Source organism: Antechinus flavipes, chromosome 4 (assembly GCF_016432865.1).
Source record: "Antechinus flavipes isolate AdamAnt ecotype Samford, QLD, Australia chromosome 4, AdamAnt_v2, whole genome shotgun sequence".
NCBI lineage: Eukaryota > Metazoa > Chordata > Mammalia > Dasyuromorphia > Dasyuridae > Antechinus > Antechinus flavipes.
This window is the reverse complement of record NC_067401.1, coordinates 329,214,075-329,241,260: the sequence shown is the minus strand read 5'-3', so window position 1 is coordinate 329,241,260 and position 27,186 is coordinate 329,214,075. Positions and strand designations below refer to the sequence as shown.

General features: G+C 33.0%; 1 protein-coding gene across 1 annotated transcript in view; it reads right to left on the bottom strand.

Annotated features, from left to right (window-relative positions):
* Positions 1-27,186, bottom strand: part of ADGRG6 (adhesion G protein-coupled receptor G6) — a 169,376-nt gene that overhangs the window by 20,069 nt on the left and 122,121 nt on the right. Inside the window, exons 12-21 of the mRNA XM_051997866.1 lie at positions 26,655-26,865; positions 24,417-24,588; positions 22,266-22,406; positions 17,601-17,720; positions 15,250-15,292; positions 12,995-13,101; positions 7,714-7,841; positions 6,452-6,720; positions 4,352-4,463; positions 2,193-2,476 (exon numbers count right to left, since the gene is read on the bottom strand). Of these exons, the coding sequence (XP_051853826.1) occupies positions 2,193-2,476; positions 4,352-4,463; positions 6,452-6,720; positions 7,714-7,841; positions 12,995-13,101; positions 15,250-15,292; positions 17,601-17,720; positions 22,266-22,406; positions 24,417-24,588; positions 26,655-26,865 (1,587 nt within the window). The remainder of the gene's footprint in view (positions 1-2,192; positions 2,477-4,351; positions 4,464-6,451; positions 6,721-7,713; positions 7,842-12,994; positions 13,102-15,249; positions 15,293-17,600; positions 17,721-22,265; positions 22,407-24,416; positions 24,589-26,654; positions 26,866-27,186) is intronic.

The following is a 27,186-nucleotide window of genomic DNA, read 5'->3' as shown; positions in this document are numbered from 1 at the left end:
TCTCTAAAGAACTTTTGTTAATATAGGTTTTATCTTCTGACATTTATCATATTAAAAATTAAAACATCCAGTAGTGTTATACAAATAATTTTAACCTCACAGACTCCCTTGGGTACTTCCACTGGTACCTGAATTACTCTTTGAGAATTGTTGCTACAGAGTAATTATTTTTCCAATGTAGAGTATACTAGATGGATTTTGAGATCTCTTTTAAATCTGAAATTCTGTGATTCTGAGTTTTAAGGCCAGCCATTACGAAAAATAGGAGTTTTTCCTCCTTCATAAATTAAAAAGGTTTAGCAAATTCATCAAGCTGAGAAAATAAATTTTTGGTCATCAGATACTTTATGATAGGTTAATTCTATAATGGACAATGATTCTTACATTTTTTTTTTGCCTTAGTTCCCTTTGACAGTCTTGGGAGGCATATGAATCCCTTCCACAGAAGAAAATATAAATGATCTAAATAATTATGGATTAGAAAAATGCAAATTAAAATAACCTTGAGATAACATTTCACAACTACTAGATTGGCTAAAGATATGGAAGAGGAAAGCAAAAAGTGTTAGAGGTGATTCATTGTTTGTGGAATTGTAACTAATCTAAACATTTTAAAGAATAATCTGGCATTATGCCCAAAGAGTTATTAAACTGCATATACTCTTTAACCCAACAATATCAATATTAGGCCTATTTCCAAAGATAATTAGGGGGAAAAAAGAACCTATATGTTTCAAAATGTTTGTAGTAGCTTTCTTTGTGGTGGCAACGAACTGGAAATTGTAGGGATGCCCTTCAATTGGGGAATGGCTGAACAAATTGTATTGGAATATTACTATGCTATTAAAAAAAAAAAAACCTCAAGGATCTTAGAAAAACGTGGAAAGACTTGTATGAAATAAGAGCAAAAATAAAAATAAGAGCAGAACCAAGAGAATATTGTATACAAAAATAGCAATATTGTTTTGAAAACTAATTTGAACAAATAAGTAATTTTGACTATTTTAAATACACAAATTAACATATGAAGAAAGATACATCTGCATCCACAGAAAGAACTGATAAATAGATGTGCAGAATAATTATATACGTGTGTATGTGCTTGTACATGTGCACACACATATTTGTGTATAATGGTAGCCATCTCAAGGGCCATGTGAGGGGCAGGGAAGAAAAAAAAAGACATTTAACACTATACCTTTATTATATTTTAAAGAAATAGCAAATTGTACATAATAGATTTGTAATTTCATGTGCAATCACCTTTTTAAAAATTATACTGTATTATGAAAAGGCCTATTTTATTCCACAAATTAAAAATACATATTATCATACAAGAGGTAGTTAAGTGTTATGGTTGGCCTTTTTAGGGTAAAAGGAGATTTAATCATAAGCAAGTTGAGAGGTAAAACCTAACTTCCAGGGAACAAAATCTTATCAGCAGATACTTTCTAAAGAGTGTGTTTCTCAATTCATTTTCTGTCATAGACCACATTGGCAAAAACTCATGGACTACTTTTTGGAATAATGTATTTAAATAAATCAGATATGGGAAATGAATGTGAACTATTTGCATTTTTGTTTTTTTTCCCGGGTTATTTTTACCTTCTGAATCCAATTCTCCCTGTGCAACAAGAGAACTGTTCAGTTCTGCAAATATCTTGTATCTAGGATATACTGCAACATATTTAACATATATAGGACTGCTTGCTATCTAGGGGAGTGGATGGAGGGAGGGAGTGGAAAAATCAGAACAGAAGCGAGTGCAAGGGATAATGTTGTAAAAAAATTACCCTGGCATGGGTTCTGTCAATAAAAAGTTATTATAAAATTAAAAAAAATCAGATAAAACAAATGGGATTACCAAGAAAAGTCAAGGTATACCCTTTTTCCCATTTGAGTTCCTGGACACCTCAAAATCCCTAATGCTTGTTGAAGTTATAGTCTCATATTTATAATAGAAAAGGTCTTAGTAAAATAAAATAAATAATAAATGAAATAATAAAATAAATTAAAATAAATATTCAATAAAACTTTAAGATACTTTGTAGATATTCACTGAGATAGACTAATTACTGAGATCTCCTTTTTGCTAGGCAAACAGTCCTACATAGTCCTAAACAAAAATGCTTCCAACAGCAGGTAGTAAAGGCAAGTTAAATCTAGATTAACTCAAATCTCACTTCTCTTACCTTGTAATGAATTGAAGATGGAGAAGAGGTACATGAAGGCAATGTTTAAGGGTCCCCAGGCAAAGAACGCAAAGCCCCAGGTCATGCCTAACAGAAAGGTGAGGCTAACCACGCTCCGGAGGTTTCTCAGAATCTCTTCTCGAAGGGTCCTATTGCTTCTTTTCCCATTCCTTCCACAGATCTGCACCATTACCACAATGAACATGGCAACATTCAAGAGAAACATGACTCCAAAATAACCAGCACAAGTTACATAAAATACCACTGGATCCTGGATCCAACAGCTGTAAAGAAGCAAAAGCAGAAAGCAGCTCCATGTTAAAGATGATTATGATACTCTACACTGATGATTTCCTATTGTGCTTTGGGAGGTATGGGCAGGGAAAGGTTTGACTTAAATCTGCTGCTGAACAGTGGGCATATCTTGATCAACTCCTCCTCTGTGTTGCTTAATTTCCTCATCTGTAAAATGAGGGCATGGAATGAATGATTTAGAGATTCAATAACCTGATTTCTGCATCTAACTGATAGTTTTAAAAATTAAAGCTGATTCTGAATCATATCCAATTTTATTTGTTTTACTATGCTTATTTTCTCTAAAGGTAAGCTATTTAGTTGTTTTTCATGTCTAGTTCTTCATGACCCCTTTTGGAATTTTCTTGGCAAAGATTTTAAAGTGATTTGCCATTTCCTTCTCCAGCTTGACAGATGAGGAAGCTAAGGCAAAGCAGGGTTATACATATAGAGAAGTGTTTGAAGGCAAATTTGAAGTCAGTAAGATCAGTCTTTCTGACTTCAGACCCGGCATACTAACCTCTGCCTCACCTAACTACCCCCAAATGAACTAGAGATCCTAATTCAAGGAAGCAAAATTCGTCCCAAATATTGATGATACTTAGTAGAATGGAACATGTGATAGCAATTTAGCTTCTAAAAATAGCTAATTCAAAAAGAACATGAGATATTAGGAGGTGGAGTACCACTGTATGTTAGGAAAAAAAAAATATATATATATATATACACACATATATACATATGTGCACATATAAATACATATATAAGCATATTATATATATGTATATTCATATTCATGTGAATAATACAAGGGGAGAAACATGATGTATGGCATTTGGGTGGGTAAGTTTCAAGAGGAGTAGAATCAGAAAGGACATAGGTATATCTTATAGACTATATGGACAGAATTAAGTGTCTTAAAACTATAGGCTAATGAATTTGATTTCTCTATTCCAGGAAAAAATCTAGTGCATATTCTTAAAGGGATAGTATGTGAGCATTTTCCTTTTATGAGGTAATTGGGGGGAGGAAAAAGAGAATAAGCATTTATATAGTACCTACTATGTGCAAGTCACATTATATTATTTGATCCTCACAACAACCCTGTGAGAAAAATGATGTTATTATCCCCATTTTACAGCTAGGGAAACTGGGTAAACAGAGGTTAACTAAGTTGCCCAGGGTCGTAAAGTTAGGAAGTAACTCAAGCTGCATTAGAAATCAGATATTTCTGAATTTAGGCATATTGCTTTCTCCATTGGGCCATCCAACCCCTTCTGCCAAAACAGAGGAAAGTACAGCATTATAGACAGAATTGATCTCAGAATTAGGAAGACCAGGGTTCAAGACTCACCTTGAGATATATTGGCTGTGAGACTTATCATTCAGAGCAAAGTCATTTACTCTTTCAATGACCCATTCTAATCTCAAATCAGATCTATAGTGGTGTGACCTAGGAGTTTGTCCCTGGTCTTGTTCTGTCCATATTTATATTACTAATGACTTGAAGACACAGAAACATGTTTGTGAGATTTACAAATGATTCCAAGCTAGAAAGGAAAGCCATCATATTTGATAACAGAGTCTAGAGCCAAAGAAATTAAGCCAGTCTAGAATTATGGGCCAAAGCGTACAAGACAAAAATCTAATACAGAGAAATAAGAACTCCACATTTCTAAACTTCAAAAATATAAGGCTGAGGAGGGGTGGTTAGATAAATGTTCACCTCCCAAGAAAGATTCTATCAATTGAGTGGATTACAAGTGCAGTACAATTAAATAGTATGACATAATTTGCCACATCTGAAGTCGTATGTTTAGAACATCTTGGGAAATATGTAGAAAGGGTGCACTTATATTACTTACAATTCACTGCGTTGCCCCTTGATGTCTTGACCATAACTTTCTTTTCCATATATTTTATTTGCATTTGTATTTCTGCTTGCTAGTACAATTGTTACCACCAAAGCAGGCAAACCTGTCATAAAAGATCATGACATTATAACTGTCTTTGATGTAACTTATCAAAATATCTATAGCAAGGAATAAAACGTTATTTTCATAATAATGATTTGAAATATTAACTAGCATAAGAAAAACATGGCTTTCTCAGGGTAAGACTTTGAGGGTTGCTAAAAGTTTAATCTAGGCAATATCTTCGGTAGGCATGGTAAATTTTGCCTCCCACCAGGCTTAATTCTCCTCCATACTTTCCCTAGGTGTAGAAATTGCTGAGCATACCTCTGGGATGAATAGTATCTGAACTGAGAGAAAAATAAATGAAAAATTAGTTATGAAAAACTCATTTAATTAGTATGAAATATCCATTCTATATTAATGATAATTAAGAGAATTTTCTTTCACAAGAGGATTTCCCATAACTAGAAGTGTTGAGGGATGAAAGGGGAAAGAGTTGAGCCTTAAACATCTTATGAGTTATGCCTATTTCTGATCTGGCTTGGTTCTGTGAATAATGTTACTTTTGATTCAGAAGTGACAAAAATAACAACAAACTTATAGAGTAGAGTGCTTCTAATACCAGTTTATGCAATTCTGTTGTTCTCGTATTTAGCAAAGCAGGCAAATAAGTTAAAGTGATAGTTATTCAGCATCTTGTATATTTTTGTGGTTTTCAGTTGAAGAGCCAGATCATATTTAAATAAACTATTGTCACATCATTTGGTTCCTTTCATGATGGCTTCTCAGGACTGCCAAAGTTCAGGTACATCCACATAATGTAGTTTTTTCCTTATCTCTTCCTCAAAACAAACATATCATCAGATTTCTTCTTTCAATTGATACAAACTTTATAGTATTCTCTCATATACAGTTTGGTCAGCTGCTCAGTGGTTAGAGCAGCCAGGCTTGGAATCGCAGACACTTACTAGCTGTGTGACCCTTAGCAAGTCATTTAACCTTGTTCACCTCAGCTTCCCCATCTGTAAAATGACCCAGAGAGGAAAATAACAAACCACTGTACCTTGGCCAAGAATATGCCAAACGGTGTCACAAACAGTCAGATATGACTGAACAATAAGCACTTTAAGAATATAATTCAGTCCAAATATACGCTGTTATGAAGAAACATCTTCTGGTGGCAGTTTATAGTCATTTTTCAACCAAGTTCAACTCATTCTGACCCCATTTTGCCTTTTCTTGGCAAAAATGTGGGAGTGGTTTGCCATTTCCTTCTCTAGTTTATTTTACATATCAGGAAACTGAAGCAAACAGGTTTAAGTGACTTGCCCCAGGTCACATAGCTAGTAAATGTCTGAGACTAGAATTAAATTCAGGAGGCTAAGATTTCCTGAGTCTCAGACCAATATTCAATCCATTGTACTATCTAGTCATCATTCTTCACTGTTTCTAGGGAAAATAATTGAAAAAAAACTCCCAGCCTTAGGTGGATGTGAGAGAACTAATAGATGTCTTCACTCAGGCAAAGGTGACAATTTCCATTCCAGAAGTCATACTGAGAAATCTCTGCAAATAACCTACATGTCTTCTGACATGTAGTGATGTAGGGATGGAGTGATCTCCTAGAATGATCTTCTGATCACTTGTTCAATCACAAACTTCAAAGCCTAATCACATACAGTGTGGATGGGTGTATCTACAGGGTGGAGCAACATGACCAACTCTATTTATTTGGCTTAGAGTTTAAGGCTAACCCATGTGCTTTGAAGCACAATGGGAGCATACAACTCAGTGCCAACTGCTTTCTCAGAAGACTTGGGATGGGCTGGCTTTTGGGCACAGAGGAAATAGATTTGATGGTGACTCATAGACTTTTCCCTTTATTACCATATTGAGAATCTTTTCTATTGGTCATGACATTCTCCTGGACAAGATTTATACCTTGATATACCTCATTTATAGTCAGGAGCTCCCTTCTGAATGTCTCTGTACTTAGAAAAAATTCATGTTATGAGAATCTAGCAAAGCACATAACCTTACTTCACTTACCCCAGCCAATAATGCAGAATTTCAGTATGTACCGGCGAATGTAAGTATTGAATACTTTAACCAGAGCAATGTACATGTGAACTGCCTCCAAACCCATCCATGTGAAGGTTGCCAGAAGGAAAAAATGCAGAAGGGCTGCAATGGCTACACAGAGTCCATCAATGTCAAATGAGGTGACCCAACCATCAAGGAGGAAGATTAAATTTAGAAACAACAGGGCAGTACTAAGATTCATCAAGATTTTGGAAGGGTAATCTCTTCGTAACTTTCTGAAATAAAGCACAGAGAAAGATGCACAAGCAATGACCTGATGGAAATCCTAGTGGAAATAAAGTTATCAGGGGTTAGGAATGAGATTTTTGTTTGGCTCTGCAATGACTGACGGACAACCAGATGTAAATCTATAAAGTGTTATAAAAGAATGATAATTTCTTAGACTTGAAGATTAGATTTTATTTAATCCAGTCCTTTCAAAAGGATGGATCTGACATTAAGAGTGGATAAATGACTTACTCAAGGTTATATAGGCAATTGAAGAATTCTTGTTTTGAACACAGGTACTGTGATCAATAGTGTTCTCAGGAAAAAGGTGAAGGACATGCATAATTATAGCTATCTATTTGTATAAGTTTATTTTCCCTTATTATAAATGAAAATTTTAACGAAAGGAAATACCATTAGTTTGTTTTTCCTAATACAAATTTTGTAGGGAAAAACACTACAGTATTAAAAAACAAAATAAAACTTCTATCTTTACTTTTTATGATCTTCTAATTATTCTTTGCCAAAAGCTGATGTTAATTTTCAGCTTAGAGGCTACTTTTCAAAGCTCTTTGAAGAAAATTCAGCATATTTCTCTTTCTCAATTAAGTTCCAACTTAAAAAGCAATTAAAAAATTAAACTAAAATACTACTAGAGAGCAAGAGAGGTTCGAATTAATTTTATAATATAAAAATATTTTTATTGATACACACACACACACATATATATAAATGTATAATTATATAATGGAAGAATGTAATAGAAGAATATAATGTAAGAAGAATCTAAAAAGGTCATTCATATATTAGATTCCCATTAGAAAAAAAAATCTACATTTGGTATTACATGTTACATGTGACAAAATGCTTCATAAATTAAAATTACTCTTCACTTACATGAGTCACATAGTATTTAAATGTTCCTTAAAGCAAAGAAAATATTCCTGTTTTTACTTAAGACTAATCAGTAACTTAGTTTTGGCAGACGGTGAAATACTTACTCAAAAGCAATATATGTTAGGAGAGTTGCAGCTGAAAATATAGCAGAAACTCCACAGCCAATGTAGGTAATAAAGGTCAGGACTTTAGTGTTTCGTGTATCTATTTGTGAAGCAGTTCCTTGCAGATCCTATATAAAACATGAAAATGAATTTATGACTCTCTTCTTTTGCTGCAGCTGCTATTTTTCCTGATTGAAAAGTTTAGAAGAAACCTTAGATTTAGTCTATGAAATCATTTTAATGCTTTATAAACATTATACTGGATAACTATTATGGTGACATATTTCTGAAATAATGGTTATCCCTTGTATGAAAATAGTATACAAGCATGCTAGTAATGGTTTATGATGATTACATGAAACTAAATATATCATGGTTGGAAAACTGAATATCAGTAATTTTTCATCATTTCTCTTTTGTTTGAAACTTTTATCTTCTTTACAGTAGACAAATGATATTTTAAAATAATAACAAAGTAGTAGAGAAAAAGATCATCTCCTGAGTTATCCTTGAGTTATAGTAGGTTATGAAGTATAGAAATGAAAGAATACAGCAATTTGATTTACTGTTTTTTCCCTTCTGGAAAACAAACAAACAAATTATATTAGCTAGATAATGGTTGTTGGCTATTATGTCCCAATTTGGAACAGATTAGACAGATGGTATTTATCAAATATATTTATTACCTTGTTTTCTCGCCTCTGGTTATAGTCATAGCTCATTAGAGATGGAAGAGACCTTAAAGATCATGTAGATGAAACCCCTCATCCCAGGCCCTGAGCAGGAAAGTCTGACAAGGCCAGGGGGAGTTGTGCTTTGCAAAGACTATAATATGGAAACTAGTCTTTTCTATAAAACAACATAGCCAAGGCAGAAAATATTTTATAAGTACTGGGAATAAAGATACCCAGCATGACTATGCTGTAAATTTTGAGTAGCTTCTCAAATATTAAAATGCATAAAGAGACCACGGAGGCCTTAGAAGTATCTTATATAAGGGAATAAGGATCCTTAAGAGAAACCCAGAAAAAATTCTTAACAAAGCCCTGGTGGTCTGGAAAGGCTAAACAGGAACTAAATCTTTCTTGGATATGGTATAAGACAGGATAAATTTTGGAAAAATTTTCTTCCCACCCTCTATGGTCCCATAAAAGTAGTCACAGTGGAAAGAGGGAAGGAGATGACTAAAAAAATTCATATCCTTATAAACATAAACAAACTACTATATTATATGATAGTAGCCAGCAAAGCACAACCAGTAGCAAATTCATAATGAAATTAAAACAATACATGAACAAATCAGCCATCTAAAGTTATTGTGGTACCAAACTTAAAATTTTTTTTGCTTTGGAGATCAGCCAAGATGGCAGTTAAGTAGGACAGTCTAGTTCTCTCCTTAACTCCTCCACAAGATCCAGGAAAAGTACTGGATCAAGTCCTGATTAGGAAATTTGAGGAAAAATAATCATAGTGAGTCATTTTTCCAGCCCAGGTTGGCTTAAAGAAACAGAGAAGAATATGGATTGGACATGGCTGTAACCAGGGATGTGATGAGAAGAGTTTTCCAGAAAGAGGGTAGAGAATAATCCTGAAACCAAGGGTTTGTCTGTAGTTGTGTCCATCGCAAGAAGAGATCCTAGATCTTAGATAATGAGGGCTGACTTTGTGAAAGGAGTGGGAACAGGTACCAACTGCCAGCTTTGTTGATTATTTTTCATGCTTAGATGATAGATCCAATGTGGAGTGGGGGAGGAAAACTGTACCTAGAAATGGCTTTGAAAGGTGAGGAATGATGCTAGGTCACAGGCTGTATACCAAGTAAGAATTGAATTCAGGACAAGCAGCAGTATGTGGTTCAGAACCAGGAGTGGAACTCAGTTCTAGCAATCATTCTTAGTTATTATAGCTAGTATGGTGAAATGATATATTTCTCTCTTCCTCAGAAGAGGTCATAAAGAGAGTCTAATAAGAAATACATAGAGCTAAATTAGGCTAGGAATGGTTTTTAAAAAAAAGGTTTCTGTGATCTTAAAGGGAGAAAGGAAAAGGAATTGAAAAGGAACACAGTAGAAGAGGGGTAGAGAAAAAGTGAGGGAAATTATCTCATATGATGTACGTGTTCAAGTAGAAGATTATATGAACAAAGAGTAAGAAGCTGTGGGAATGGATGGCATTTGAATCTCATTTTCATCTGAACTTATCAAAGGAGAGAAGAGTACCTATGAATTGTTCCTGGATAAGAAAGAGAAAGAGGGCAGCTAAAGTAAATTGCATTAAATCTACCTTCTTTTTTGCAAAATATCTGTAAAGAGATGATAGAGATCTCTGAGCAAGGCAATAATGAACCATAATTCCAGAAAAATGAGTTAAAACATACTATCCAATTCCTGAAAGTGAGGTGATGGACTCAGGGTATACACTGCTCTGTGTGTGTGTATACACTGTTCTGTATGTGTGTGTGTGTGTATGTGTGTGTGTGTGTGTGTGTGTGTGTGTATGTAGGACATGGCTATAGGGGAATTTGTTTTGTTTGATTTTTGCTTGGGTTTTGTTTTATTTTGTTTTTCATTAGGAATGGAGAAGACGAGTGATAAAGATAGATTTTTGATGAATGAAAAAAATTAATTTTAAAAAGAAGGTATAAGATCAAAGAGATCATAAAAGGAAGAAAAATAGCTACATGTGCAAAAATATTTGTAGCAGCCCTTTTTGTGGTAGCAGAATATTGAAAATTGAGGGAATGCCTATTAACTGGGAAATGGCTGAACGAATTGTGGTATATGAATATAATGGAATGCTATTGTATAATAAGAAATGATGAACCGGCAGATTTTAGAAAAACACGAAAAAATTTGTAAAAATTAATACACAATAAAATGAGCAGAACCAGGAACACATCGTACACAGTATCAGCAATATTGTTGATCAATTATGAATGACACAGCTCTTGTTATAAACATGATAATTCAAGATGTGACAAGTACAAAGAAAAGGACCAGTATATGAAGGAAAAGATTATTCACATTCAAATAAAGAAATAAGCAACTGAATGTAAACTGAAGTATATTTTTTCATTTACTTTATTCCTTTATGTGTTTTTTTTTTCTTCTGATGTTTCTCCTTTCATGAAACACATATAATCTATATCATAATACCTACCATTTTCATTAGAGGCAAAGGGAGGTACTCAAAATCCTATAAAAATGAATGCTTAAATCTGTCTTAACAGTAATTGGGAAAAATAAAACACTATTAAAATTTTTAAAAGAAGGTGTAGGTTGAATAAAGGTAAGATTAAAAGAGCAATAGTTAAATGGAGAAAATCTAAACATAATTTTATTTCATTTAAGTTGTTGGGTTTCCTTATAAATTTGCATCAGTTCCTTATAAATCTTGAAAATGAGACATACAGTTCATAAGCCATTACATGAATTTGTTCTTAACTATGAACTTTTTCTTTTCCTTTTTTTCAATGAGGAAGGGAGGAAGGGAGAGAAAATTAATGTTTGTCAATTTAAAAAAAATGAAGTATGATTTGGTAAAATTTTTTTAAAAATGAAAAAAAAAAAAGCCAGTGGGTCAGGAGGATGCTTTTTGCTTCAGTGGATATACAAATCACCTATAAGTAGAGATTTTTATGTTCCTGACATCTCATCTATCATTCCCATATTTATAGGGTTTTAAAAAACTTGCAAATTTAAATCAGTTAAACCAAAGCATATGTTTCTGCATTAGTCTCCTAAAGAATATAACCTTCCTGGAAGAATGATCATGAACCAAAATATATCTATGTGGAAATAAAAGAACAAGACTATTTTATGGGATCTTGGAAATCTAAGAAAATGGAAAGCCTGGCTCATTTTCAAGAGGAAAGAAAATATTGGCATTTATAAGTCAAGAAATTTTTGAAAGTAAAGAAAAGATTTCATTTATGTTCAGAGAGTAACAAAAATGTTCTTTTCTGTATTTTACAATTTTTCATTTATGTCTTGTTCTCTTCTCTCAAGACACTTTAGGCCTAAAGGTGTCAGGAAAATTATCATGAACCCATGAAATTTGGTGAGGCTAAGTGGGTGATAAATCATAGGCCAAATTAATAACAGGCTCCCAGGCAGTACTAGGTGTTCTTTAGCCTTTCTTTTTGATATCATGCTTTCAGGCTTGGCAGGAAGAAAGGTATGTGTGAATTCAAGAAATGAAAGATTTCACACCTCACTGCTTCTCCCTAACTATGTGAACAATAAGCTTTATCCCCTTAACCTACCATCAGTTGCAACTCAAATTTCATAAGCATTTTAAGTGCCTAAGGAGGCAATGTGATGTCACCTCCTAATTGGTCTCCTGATTCAAGTGTCTATTCACTGCAATCCATCCTCTACTCAGATGCCAAAATGATTTTCTTAAAGCATGATCTAGCCACTTCATTACACTACTCGATAAAATATTGTGGCTCCCTGTCATCTCTAGAATCAAATATCAAATCCTCTATTTAACATTTAGCATCCTTCATAGCGGAACCCTTTTCTACCACTCCTATCTTCTTAACTTTTATTCCCTTACATACTTTCTCCGATTCAGCTACACTGGTCTGATTGCCGTCCTTCATAAAGAAAGCTCAATTTCCTAACTGTGTCTTTAAACTGGCTATTCTGAATGCATGTCTCCCTCTTCTCCTTGACCTCTTAGCTTCCTTGGCTTCCAGAAAGACTCAGGTCAAAGGCCACCTACTACAAAATGCATTTTCACATCTCTTGCTGTTAATGTCTTTTCTCTAAGATTACCTTTCATTTACACTGTATTTACCTTTTTCATTATCTGTGCTACTGGTCTATCATGCAACCCCAGAATCCTAAGCTTATTTTTAATATTAAAAAGAAGCCTTCCGACTCTAGCTATCATGATGTAATATAAGTAAGAGCTCTCCTACTTTTTAAAAAATTCCCATTGGAAAAAGACTAAGTTTTGCTTTGTCATGGGTGTGTTCTTTCTATTTCCCCTTCTCTTCTTCCAAAAGGCTATAACTTCATAGTGTCTTTCTCAAGATTCAGGGATTTCACTTTTTGTTTATGTGACCTCTTATATTATTACATTTTTTTTAAACCTCGAAGAAACAAAATCATTATCTTTGTAATAGTTATTCAACAATTATTCACACTGGATTTCGTAGTATTCTTTATTCAGAACCAATATTAAGAGTGTAGAATGATGACCAGGATATAAAAAAAGCAATGCTCCAAAGGGAATCGTAATTTTACAAACAAGAAAGATATTCTGCACTCACCATTAGAACCCCAAAGTGGGTGAGGTGATTACACAAGCACACTGTCTCATTTTCATTTGAGTCTCTGTGTGCAACACAGCCTGATGTGTTCCAGCCACCGAAACCTTCTATAGGAATAAAGCAACATAGACTGTTAAAATATTAATAGAGTGGAATATAATGAAGTCAGATATGGAGTCAGAAAACCTAAATTCAAATTTTGGAACTGCCACTTAGTAACTGTGTGAATTTGAGCACATCAACTTTACTTCTCTAGTTCTCAATTTTCTCTTCTCTAAATTAGGGAGTGAAAAGGGGCCAGCTTAAGGGAGCTCAATTAATTTTTTTTTTAATATCATTCTAAGAGAAGTCTAGTCTTCCCCAAAGTGTCAAGGGGTTTATGACCAACATATGTATAAGGTTAAGAACCTCTGTTATATGATTCCTTTAAGAGTAGTAAAGAAGACATCTTAAGAACTAAACGAAGACTTGAAGAGTGATGGACAGTCATAACAATTTGGTTTTTTAAAAAGGTGGGGATTAGTAACTGGTTTACCTTTGTCACTATGGATATGTGGTGGCCTTATTCCTTCTTTTTCTAGGAGCTCAGTAGGCACATAAAAAGGCTAGGTAAAAAGTAATAAATAATAAAGAAGAAAAATGTCTAATTTTGGTCAGATATATGTGTGCTTTCTGATTATGCCTCGTATCTGAGGAGGAGGCTGAGAATTAACTAGGAGTAACAAAAATTTCCATTAATATAGTGCTTACAGGGGAAGTGGGAAGTTTATTTAGCCATATTTTCAGATAAGAAAATTAAGGATTCAAAACTTAGAATCTCCCAAGCAGGTAGAAGGGATAACTTTCCAAGGAGAACAGTCAAAGGTAGTTCTGATATTGGTGTGTTAGCTCAAATAAAGCAAAGTGAAATTCAGGGCTGTGTGTGTGTGTGTGTGTGTGTGTACTAGCTACAATCATCATCACCACCATCATCATTATTACTGCAATTATAATTACTACAATTCCTACAGCTATTTTTACTTCTACTACTACAATACATTATACTATTAATATTGTTGCTGCTGCTGCTACTACTATTACTACTACTAAATTCATATTTCTTCATTCAATATCCAGTGCTCTTTCTACTTTTAAATAGAGACTATTCCAATTATATGTGGGTCTAATAAATCATTCTTCTGACTAAAATGGAGAAATAAGAGTTGGTAGCATAACTGATAAATTTAGAAGTGGTTGAAAAAATGGACCTAAGAAATAGTATTAATACATCTCTATTAACCTGAATGGAAGCTTCTAATGGTATGCCACTATTCTGTCCATTTTTATCAATTATTTTCATGAAGACATACAAAGGTGATTATTAAAGATTAGATATTATGTTCAGTGCTGCAATAAGGATCCATGAAAAATCTCAACAAGCTAAATGAAAGATAGAAACTGTGAACATAATATTTAATAAGAATAATAAAAATTCTAACATTTAGGTTGAAAATGATTTACAAGGATTAAAAAAAAAGATCTATGATTTTGCAGTTCACGTATCAAATATCTGAGTTTTTAGTTGACTTCAAATTCAACTCAAATTAGCACTGCCTTATGATTCCTAAGGAACGCTTATGCTATTTTAAGCTTCATAAAAATGTATAGAGGTAATACTCTCATTGTACTATGCCCATTTCCAACACAACTTGGAGTACTGTGTATAAGCCCTGAAATATCTAAAGGCCTGTGGAAGAAGAGTAGATAAAAAATTTATTTTGAACTTTAGAATTTATTATCAAAAAGCACATCCTATAGGGAGGCTAAGGGTGTGTGTGTGTGTGTGTGTGTGTGTGTGTGTGTGTGTGTTTGTGTGTGTATATTTGGGGGGGGGGGTCTGTGTGTTTTGCTTTCTAATTAGCCTTAAGGAAATAAAACAGAATTGACTTTTCTAACCATCTAAAATGATTTTTCAGTTCATGCAGAATCACATCACCATGCTAATGATAAAATAAAACTGTAAAAAATGATTACTAGTTTAAAAGACAACATAGTAAAGTTCACAGAGAACCAGGATGATTGTGGTTTAAGACTTGATTTTGATATACTGATTGTCTACTTACAAGCCATTTAGCAACTTTATAAGAGTAGGAATTGTAGAGTACTTGCAAAGATTCACTGGTGGAGAGAATTTTCTCACTCACATATTCCTACAATAATAAAATTAAAAGTGCAGACTGGAAAAACAAAAAGGGGACATTTATTTTGAAACTTACTGTTTTTATTCAAATCCCAGAAGACACAGATGGGATGAAGCACCTGAATGAACATAAGCATAAAACATGTAACAAGATATTTAGGTCAAATGATTAAAAAGTTTTGGATTTTAAGATTTTTACAGAAAAGAAAAGAGAAAAAAAAAAAAACATTAACTATACTAGTGCCATATAGCAAGCCAAGAAACCTAGGAAAAAGTAACCTCTCAATAGAATCCTTGATGTTAAATCAAATATAAACACTAAGGACAAATACATTAATTAGTTCAAAGCAGAAAATTAAAACTTTTAATTTATCAAATGTAAAATTAATATATTATATTGGAAGAACAAAAACAACAACCTCCCCCCCAAAAAAAAAACAAACAAAACAAAAAAAAAAACTGTGGACTTGGCATCAAGAGACCCAGATCTATGTTCTGACTCTGCCACTTAACATTTTGGTGAGCTGGTATAATTGACATTTTTTTTAACTTGTCTGAGCATCAGCATCCCAACTGTTATTGAATATAATCTCAAATTATAAGTACAAATGCAATTCAAATTATAAAAAGAAATATAATGATGATGATACCAATAACATATGGATTTCCTAGTCTCCAAGGATATAGTGAGGTGATTAAAAAGGGCATTATACCTATACAGGACTATAAAAATGTAACATTATTACTCTTGTTTCAAAATCTTCAGTCAACTATAATTACAGATATTACTTATTCATTTGATGATGAGCTCCTTGAGAATAAGTATTGTTTTTGCCTTTCTTTGTATCCTAGTTCTTGGCACAGGGCCTGGTGCTAGCACATGCTTAAGACAATGCTCACAGACTGGTATTTAACAAAGTTCTTAGAATATATTTTGTTTTCCTCAATAGCATTCCTGTCTCTCTTACAAATGATAAGACTGAGGTTCTTCACTTTTTGTTTTTTAATGTCATGGCCTGTTTTGGTAATCTGGCAAAACCTATGGAATCCATTTAAGAAAAAAGAAAAAAAAAGCACATATAGGTGTGTATGTATATATATAAACACATGCAGAGACACATTACATGTGTATATATGTGTATATAAAATTTTAAATTCGTAATGGAATGTTAAATTTAGTTGATTAAAAAGATGTAATTTTCCTATCCAGCTTCATAGATATCCTGCAATGTATTCACAGATTACTTGAAAGTTCATGAATCCCAGGTTAAGAATGGGTGAAGGGAGGAAAAGTTAAATGACAGAATCAGGTCACCAAGTGTTAAGATTGAACCTTGATTATTCAATTCTAGTATCTCCCCAGGAAAATATAAACTCCTTGAGATGAGGAACTATCCTTTTTTATATCTCTGTATCTCTAGCTCCTGGGATAGTGCCTTGCACATAATAGGCACTTAAATGATTGTCAGTTTGAATCAGATTGAGATAGTTTTAAAAAATTCTTATTGAAAAATAAAAATCCTTACTTATCACAAAACCAAACAGTTCTTCAGTAGCTCCATTCTTTATTAGTCTGTCTGTCTGAATAAATGTTAGAACCAGTCTATACACATGACTCTGGGAGGACAAAAGATGAGAAAGAAGAAAGGAAGGAAGGAAAGAAGGAAAGGAAGGATGAGAGGGATGGGGAAGAAAGGAAGAGGACAAGGAGAAGGAAGAAAAGAAGGAAAAGGAGGAGAAGAAAAGAAGAAGGAAAAGGAACAAAAGATAGAAGAGAACGTAGGAGAGGAAGGAGGAGGAAGAGGAGGAAGAAAAAGAGGAAAAAAACAAGAAGAAGAAGAGGAAGAGGAAGAAGGGGAGAAGACAACATTTAGCCCTGATTACCTAGACACCCAATTTGTCTGTGATTTTCATATAGCTACTAAGTATAAGAGGCAGGTTAGTCTCCTAATTTAAGTCCAACCTAAAGAACATGAGTGCAGCATTTAAACAGCTCTACATTTCAGTGGCACTTCTGCTATATTTTTCAATATCTATGTTTACTTGTATTTTTATTTTTAATGTAACTTCTTGTAAAAGCAATCAAACTTGCTGTTAGGTAAGCAGGCTTTATATCTATATTTGTCTAAATAGAATCATCCAACCTTTAAACCATTTTCCCTTCAATCTCTTCCTCTTGCTGGCTTTCATTTGAATCATTTGGATTGCTAGCCCCCACCCTCACCAACAAAGAATGTTGCCAATTTCCCATGATGTAAGGACATCAGGCAAAATTCCCAGAGTTGGCAGCTTCCTGCTGCTCCCTTCTTTATTCTGGAAAAGTACAGGTTACCCTACAGGTCATTGGACAGATTCCTAAGAATCCTTTAAGATAAACTAAATCTGATCATTTCTATATTTGAAGAAATACCCAAGACATCTTCTTACCTGATTTCGTGTATGTTTGATTACAACCTGAACAGGTTCCTGAAGATCCCGGATACTAATGTTTCCAATACTGCACGCCATCACATAGCTCACTAGCTTGTCTCGCTGAGTTTCTACATCCTTTTTAAAAGAAAGAAAAAAAAAAAAAAAAACAATACCTTATACTGGGCCAAGTGCACACTTTTATTTTAATGTGCTATTCCAAAATAAGCAAACAGTCAGCAACTTTTACACTTAAGATCTCCCATTATAAGAATGTCCTGTTTATAAGATCAAGTTGCAGGCTTTCCTCATGCTATTCTGTTATTTCCCTTATTATCATAAATACACAAGGAGAACATATTGTAAGGCAACTTTCATGAAGTTTCTCTCTAAATGACTATATTTGAAGCCAGTCACTTATAACTTATACAATGTGAACTCATAAACAATGCAAACTCATAAAAAGTTGTGAGCAATTAGATCATTTCCTTAACCATGAAAAAAAAAATGAGGCTGCTTATCTATGGGACAAAAAAATTTTATAGGTAGAAAGGAATTATGGTGTAAAAAACTGTTTTAAAGTCTTTGGTTTTTATATTTTATGCTAACCACTTGACACATTTACTAAGGAATTATATCTAATTGTAATTTTAATGGAGCTGTTACTGATTAAAAAGTTTGAATTGTTCTTCCTAATGGATATTTAATTTAAGATTTTAAGTTTTAATCCCAGAAGTGAGTGATTTAACTTATGTTTCAAAAGAGAATAGCTGGGATTTGAAACATTAAGATATCCATACAAAAGCGAGGCACATACTGTAATACATAGAAGTATTATTTTTGGAGTAAGGCAGACCTGGGTTCTGACGCTACTTCAGAAACTAGTTTCATTAAGTCATTCAACCACTAGCTAATTGGCTATCTGTTTTAGTTTTAAATCTATGATTCTTCATTTAATAGGACAAGACAGGAACTGTTGCTATGCCTAGATCATTGTCATTCATTGTTTTTCAGTCATGTCTAACTCTGTTTTTATTTGTTTGTTTTTTAGCCAAAATATTAGGATGGTATGCCATTTTCTTTTGCAGTTCATTTTACAAATGATGAAACTGAGGCAAACAGAGTTAAGTGACTTGCCCACGGTCACAAAGCTAGTGAATATCTAAAACTAAATTTAAAATTAGGTCTTCCTGCTGCCAGATCTGGCACTTTTGCCACACACAATTAAACTGTCCTATACCTAGCCCACAGGATGTATTTTTAAAAGTACTTGTTATTAAAAAAAAAAAAAAGTATTTACTTGTAATTTAAGAATTAAGTAATATAAATATTATTTCCATTTTATAGATAAAACCCCTGAAGTTCTTGGGATTTAATTGATTTGTCCATAATCAGAGTTACTTATTGCCTAAGCACAAGATTCAAGCCCAATCTCTCCGACACCAAGTTCAGCATTCTGTGTACCACTCCATCCTATCTCCCATTCGTAATAGTATCAAATTTTTCAACACTTGAATTTGTGATTTACATACTCTAGATTTAAACACACATTATAGCATGTATATACCACATTGTGGCTCAATACTCAGAAAAGCGATTTCATATTTTAACTGAATCACTATCAGTTATGATTGCTGTTATCCAAGGATTCCTCAGTTCTCAAATGAATCTTTGACATTAGTGATTTAAATACTCTCTTCAATGAAGCATATTTAAGGTTTTCCATGAGGCAGTGTAGATTTGGTTTTAATTCCTGCCAAAGACACTCAACTATCTGTATGGCCCTAGACAAAATATTTACTTTATCTGATCCTCAATTTCTACATCTCTAAAAAGAGGGAGACAGAATGTATGGTCATGTGTACTATGACTTCCTCTCTTACAACTTTTGCCCATGTCCTTTCACAATGCTGCTTTGAAAGATGGCAAGGCATGGGAGGGTGAAGACTGCCCTCTTGTCATCCCTTGTACTGTCACCTGATCACTCTATCTTTCTATTCTAAATTTCTCCAATGACATTTTTCAATCCTGTGCTTTTTTGAAGATCCTCAAAGATTATTGTTTCAGTCTGTTTATAACCATCAAGTATCTGATCCCTGTCTTCTCCATATTTATTTTTGATTCTCTGACAGAATATCTTGTTCTATCTTGTAGCCATAACACTAGAATTATAGAAAGCTGGTACTGAAAAAAATTAACTTTATTTCTAAGAGAAAGTTGGGATGAATAAAGTAACTTTACAATTTCATACAATCTGGTCTCTTTTACTCAACTATGGGACCAGTTTACCATTTATTGGTCCCTTCTGTCTCCCATATACATAATAATGTATAGGTAGAACAGCATTATAGATGGTCCATTCAAACATATGCTGCAATCTGGGAAACAGACTTTCTTCATCCACATGATCTTTCCTGTGCAAATGGTCAAACCAAACTCTTGAGTGGTTATGAATCTTTTCTGTAATGTTTCAGGACTGTTTGAAAACCAGTACAATATTATTGTCTCATGGGAACTTCTGGAGAACTGCTTCATCTAGAAATACTCCCTCCTCAGTCTGGTCTCTGTGCTGTATCACCTCTGTCACAACAGTAAATACGTTTTGACTAGGATATATTTTCCTGTTTTATTCCTAATCTGATGTTTATGATCAGAGAATTATTAAGTAGCATTTTTTCCCATTATATCTTTCAAAGAATCTTGAATGAGTTTGATGTTTGCTGGGAGACATCTTTATTAGAAGAGAACCTTGAAGGAAATGTTGTGCTATAATAAATCAAATGCTTTTTCAAATAATGAGGTTTTTCTTGTATTCTCTATGTCATTCAGCCTAATTATTCCCTACAAATACCCTCATTATAACTGTATATACTTCATTTATATATAGCTAAGTCTTGTAAAAGATTTATTTTTTAAATGAGGTAAAACTTCAGAATCTTCTATAATACTTCATATATTATAAATGAACATATATTATAAATTGGTATTGACCATGACTATCATCTCTCTCTTCTCAAGTAATATACTTACTAACAAAATAACTTCAGAACCTTTCTTAAGTCTTCTTAGGGTAAATGATGCCAATTAAATCTCTTTACAAAATTATTTTAATAGTTTATAGATATCACATTTAGTGTCTATTATCTATTTTTTTCATTTTAATTACTCATCTAATTAGTTCAGGATTGAGTTGTTTCAATTGTATGCTATGTCTTTTTTCTCATTATTTTTTCTTCAAGTCTTTTTAATAATTCTGGTTTCTTCTCTTAAAAAATCAATGCTTTGATGGTACACAGGAAATTAATTCAAGAATAATTCTCACATTAATAATGAGGATTAAGCCTATTTTTGTGAAATACCAAGGTATTTTTAATCATTTTAAGAAGATACATAATTCTTAAAATAAATTACAGATGAGCATTTTTGAGGACTAGAATTCAGGGAAGAAAATCAAATTTTGGTTTTAAGGATATATAACTCTAAAAACTTGGATATGAAGATATTCTAATCCTCCTTCCTCTAAATTTGTCTACATTATTAATCTAGCAATGTTACATTCTAGTTTATAAAACTTATTAACTAATTCTTTGGTCTTTGGGATTCAACTTTCTATAAGTTTTGATCTGTCTCCCCAGATGAATTATAAATATCTTTAATCTGTAGATCATACATACTTTATAGTACTTTGTTTTCTTCACAATAAATTCCAAATTGTCTTATGTATTAAATATATCTCATATATAACTTCATTGATTTCAAAGGTCAGTAAATAATAGTGGCAAGCTATTCACTCCTTCAATAGAGTTATATTTATCTTTTGGAAAAGCATGTGTGTCAGATTTAAGACAGATTTTCCAATGTCTTAAGAAATTTCAAATTTTCTCTTGTACATTTCTCTTTGAAATGTCCTATATCAATTCACATTTTAATATTTAAGAATCCTCACTTTTAAAAACAAAATATTTTAGTGTAGCTTTTGTAGATAACTTCTGCTTTCAGAGGCCAGGGGAAGTCATGGGTGTTTGCTGGCAGATTACTCTCTAGGATCTAGAAACAGTGCCAATAAAAATGGTAATGTGTGCTCAGCACAATAGCACCCAATTCTGCGGATGTAAAAGAGCAGAAGGTCACTTGAAATACTAATAGGAAGACTGATTAAAGCCAAGAATGCTGCTCATTACAAAAACACTACTTCCTTCTGAATGAAAAAAAAAATCCTTTCCCTTACTTAGAGAGTAATTTTCCTTAAATCTGTTAGTCTCACTTACTTGTCTGAAATGATTGAAAGTAGTTAATATTTAGCCTAAACAGAAAATACAAGTGGCTATTTATAATACATACATATATATATATATATATATATATATATATGTATGTATATATATATATATACACACACACATTTTTATATTAGAGTATTTAACTTTTATTTATCACTCTGTAGAAACTAATATTATCTTCTTACATAAATATGAGTGAACATATTTATGTTAGCAAATACAAGATTATTTGAAAACAAGTATTTAAAACAATAATGTTATTAAAACTTTCATTTTAATAAAAAAAAGAAGTTATTTTTCCATTTTTCCTGATATGCTTAATTTGAAGGGACTTGGAATCTTACTTTTTTTTTTTTAAGGGACTCAATGTAGATCAAGTAAAATTAATTCAATGTATACTTGCCTGAAAAAGTCCAGTTTTGTTGAAGAAAGTAAATTGAGCTCTTTTCACTGATTCAGATTCTTCTTTACTTAAATTCATAAGTAAACTTCGGGGCAAAATGACAGAAGCCAAAGAATTCACTTGACCTGTCTCGAAATCCATCTAGGAGACAAGCAAATAGAATAGTCAAAAAATTGCAATAGTGTAATCACTTAGTTTGCCTGACTAAGGTGCAGTGACATCTCAAAGTACACAAGTAAATTGGAGGCCAACTGTTCACTTTACAAAGCACATTCTCACTTCATCAACTATTTGTATAAAGTCTCTGCTAAGAAAGATTTGAGGTTAGTTGTTCTTTATGTTTTTATGTGATTAGGATTTAGTGATACTCTTTATTTAACATAAAGAAATCTGCAAAATTAGAAATTTTCATATATGAGAATAAGATTTTTCTTCTTTAAAACAGCTAATTTATCAACGTTTTCAGCCTTTTTGCAAAATAATTTGTGATTTGGGAGTGTCCAGAGAAGGAAAAAAGGGAATAGGACTCTTGGATTAAGAAAAAATAATTTCTATTGAAAGGGGAAAGTTTAAGTTTCATGATTTTTATTTTTCAGCAACTTGTACTTATATCATTGATTAAATGGCAGAGAAGGAGTGATTTCATTAGAATCAACATTCCATTTAACTTTTGGGGAAGTTTTCACAGAATGGTCTTTTTTTGGCTATGAAAAAAAATCAACTTGATCCTAAATGCAAAACTTCATCTAGAGACATGTGTAAGGAAAGAGAAGATTTTTCTCTATATATGCTATTAGATTAGCTGGCTATCTACTGTTGTAGCAATTACAAAGTAGTAGAGTAAAGTACAAGTTTAGGTATGTGAAAGTGATCACTGTTAACATAACAGAACTTCCATTGGCCCCACCCTCAACAAGCCTTAGTCATTCCATTCTGTGGGAAGAATGTCTGCTAATCCCATTCCCAACTTCCATAAATGAAAGTTGATCATAATATATAATTTATATAGTTAACTCCTCTCTTTTTTGAGAGGGAGAATGACGCCCAATAATTGCTAAAAATATGAAACAGTAGATGATTAAGCCACCTTTTTGGACAATGATTTAATTTTTTTTTTAAATAATCAATGAATTAGAGTGCAATTAGGTGGTGAAATGGTTAGAGCACCAGCCCTGAAGTCAGGAAGACTTAAGTTCAAATGTGACTTCAGATAACTCCTTAGCACCTCCTACCTGTGTGACTCTGGGCAAGTCACTTAACCCCAATTACCTTAGCTAAATAAACAAACAAACAAATAAATAATCAATGAATTAAATATTCCTCAACTCTATGCACATGAACTTCATGTGGATTTTAATATGATCTGAAAATTTCCTTTCTGGTACTAAATCTTTAGAATCTGTAATCTATAGAAAAAGGGATCAAAAGGAAAACTGGACTGACTTGCTTTTTGCTGATGAAAATTAATTTTTCCAACAGTTCATTTAGAATAACATTGCCTCCGAAGGACTAAAGATAAATATCCCACCAAGAGTAATGGAAAGGTATATGGTGAGTGTGAGTAGGCTATAACATGTCAACAAATAGCAGCTTGAAAAAAGAGTGAGAGTAAAGAAGTCATCAAAGAATTGTTTGACAAAAAGAGATGAAGATGGTCACACAGTAAGAATGAGGGATGACAGGTGTTTGGTGAGCATCTTGGATGGATACTCTTTGGCAAACTGGAGGACTTTGACAAGAGCTGCATGGGATAAACAGGCATGAATTGATTGGGAGTTGACTTATTGGAGAGAAATCTCAAATTGAGATCACAAATTCATGTGAATATTAAATACTTCCTTAAGGACTGATTTAATTACCAGCCTCTAGTTAAAGATTTCTGGAGGAAAAGAAAAATAAACTTTGCCTTAAAATTAAAAATTTCTTCTAAAATTATAGAACAATTTTGAGAAGTACTTAATAATTTTATATTCCAAAATATAGATCGCATGATGTTTAAATGATCCTAGAGAGATAAGAACTTATCCTACTTTAAGTCTTTAGGCTCAAAATTGCTACAATTATCAGCCTCTTGAAAGGAAAGAAGGTAAGCATCCAAAACATATTCATAGCTGTGTTTCAAAACAAGGCATGAAAACCACAAGCTCATACCTGGAAATATGACTCATTACTGTTTGGGAGACCAATACTGAAAGTTGAGCCTTCATATGTCTCTGGGATCAGAGATGACACCCCAAGAGCAAGATTTCGAGTTGTAATGTTCACAGGCACTTCATTATTTAACTTGATCTTAAAAGCCAACTCATCAATCGTTTTTAAAGCCCTGAAAACATCAAAAACATCATTATCACCCTTGCTACCACCACCATCATCATCATCAAAGAATAAGTAGCAGACATTTGTATATACTGGACACTACATTACAGAGCAAGTTACAAAGTCATGGGCATTGGTCTTCAAAGCCTTTTATTAAACCAACATCAGGGATACACATCAACCATATCTACAATGTATCACCGAACCACAGAGCTGGATATGGCCCTGAGAAAAGTTTTTGGTCTAATCCTCTGTTTTTAGTCAGGTAAATTCCTATAGCATGAAGGGCAAATACTACTTTATCTTTGTTGTGAACATTTCAAGGTGGGGGAAAGGGAGCAAAGGAAATACTAATCTTTGATATTCTATAGATTGTATTAAGATAAGTCTAAGATTTGCATTAAGATCCATTTTTATTTTATCTAAACTACTATTTTCAAAATGAATGTAGATTATAATCCCATCATCATTTAGAATGCATTATTTTCATTTTAAAAATATGGTTAAGGAAGAGATCAGCAGTTATTTATGGGATGGACATTAGAATTTTTACTGAGAACTTTCTTTTTAGCAAAACACTTAATTTGATGAGTATGTTATGTTCTACTGAGGAGTGTTTATTTGCCTGTCTGGATGACCCTGGAAGAGCAGGGGCATTGTGTAACAATGGAGGCAGGCTACTTGCCCAAGGGTGTGTGAGGGCTTTTATAACTGAGTTTCTGGAATTCAAGGAGACCCCCAATAACCTTCAGTCAGTCAGTTCCCCTCAGTAGAATCTTAGACTATTGATATAAATTTCATCTTCAACATGGGGAATTCCCATAGTAGTCTTTCCATAGTAGTCTTTTAGGAACTGTATAAATAACACTCTGAGGGAGCATACAAAAGAAATTATTATTGGCCTTAAAAAAAATTTATTTCTCTGTTTTATGTGTTATGTAGAAATATAATAAAAACATGGGAAAACATTGAGAAAAGAGATGATACAATACATTTTGAAATTTCTGTCTCATAATAGAGTTCATCAGTAGAATTAGTAAGAACTGAGGGAAAGCCTAGTTTTAAATGTAAAGTTATAGTTTATTTTTTGTTATTACAAATAATTAATAAAGAAATAAAAAAAAATCACTAAATAAAAATATTAAGGTGTATACTATGAAACACACAGGGAACTTCATCACTATAATGCTTGGTAAATGCAAAATTTCGCGTTCTTCAACAATTCTAAGAGCATCTGTCATGCTCTAAAGACTTTGTAATGGTCATTCTATAATGTGGACCTTAAGGTGATAAGGTTTTTTAAAGTCTAAGTCAGGGGTCCTCAAACTTTTTAAATAGGGTGCCGGTTCACTGTCCCTCAGACTGTTGGAGGGCCAGACTATAGTAAAAAGAAAAACTTTGTTTTGTGGGCCTTTAAATAAAGAAACTTCATAGCCCTGGGTGAGGGGGATAATCGTCCTCAGCTGCCCTATCTGGCCGCAGCTGTAGTTTGAGAACCCCTGGTAAGGGGCTCTACTTTTATGAATTATGAGAATCATAAAAAATTTCCAGAGTATTTGGTTCACATTTTAAATGAAAATACTGCCATACTAATTTTAAAAACAATTGTATTTAGGCTTTTTCTGTGTTGACAATCAACCCCATCTTTTTTTTTTTTCTCAGTCCTCCATACTCTATACATCCTATTCCACTAAAATAATTGTACTGTGTTTTCATCATAGTAAAGGGCCAAAACCCTGACTTTTCTAAGGATACTAACAGGAAGTTTAAGATTCAGGCAGGTATTTATACCAAGCTAGAAACTCTAAGTTTAGGTCAAAAGTTTATTATTAAGTTTTTGCTCACAGCGCCCCATAAGCACTAAATGGTGTGATCTGCAGTCATAAAGGCACCACTCAATCTGATAAAATCAAACCCTTGAAATGATAAAGTACATATATCATACAGGAAAGATACTTTTAATGTTATAGAAAGCATGCTCTTTAGAGAAATATTAGAGTATTTGGTGGCTTCTGCTTATCATTGAAATTTTGTCATATTACATAGGCAAAAGGAAGGGGTAAAAGTACTTACTCAGAAGAAGACTCCAGCAATTCATTATCTGAACTAGTTAAGATATTGGAAAATATGGTCATTACAGTTGAGCCTAAAGATATATCAATATTTTCTTCATTATTCACGATTTTTTTGAGGTACTCCACAATACTGGTTATGTTGGCCGACGTAAGGGTCTGTCCTTCACTAGTGAAATTTAGAAGCTCATTGGCTATTTCATTCGTGATTCCTAAAAATATATGAAATCACAATAAAGAACACATGAGAATATAAGATGTTTTTACCTCTTGCTTCCTCATCTACAAAATGGTAATGATACTGGCCAACATGACCATCTCAGGAATGAAAATGAAATAGAATAGAAATACTTAAAAAGATTTAAAAGCTATACAACTGTTTATTCTTACTCTCAAGATATGTAGACAGTCTTCAATGTGATTTCCTTCATATTTGTTATGAATTTCAAATTAAGATCAGAAAACAGAAATAAACCTGAGGAAAGTGAAATATTCATTCACTGAGTTTTTACTATCAGAAAAGTACTATATGG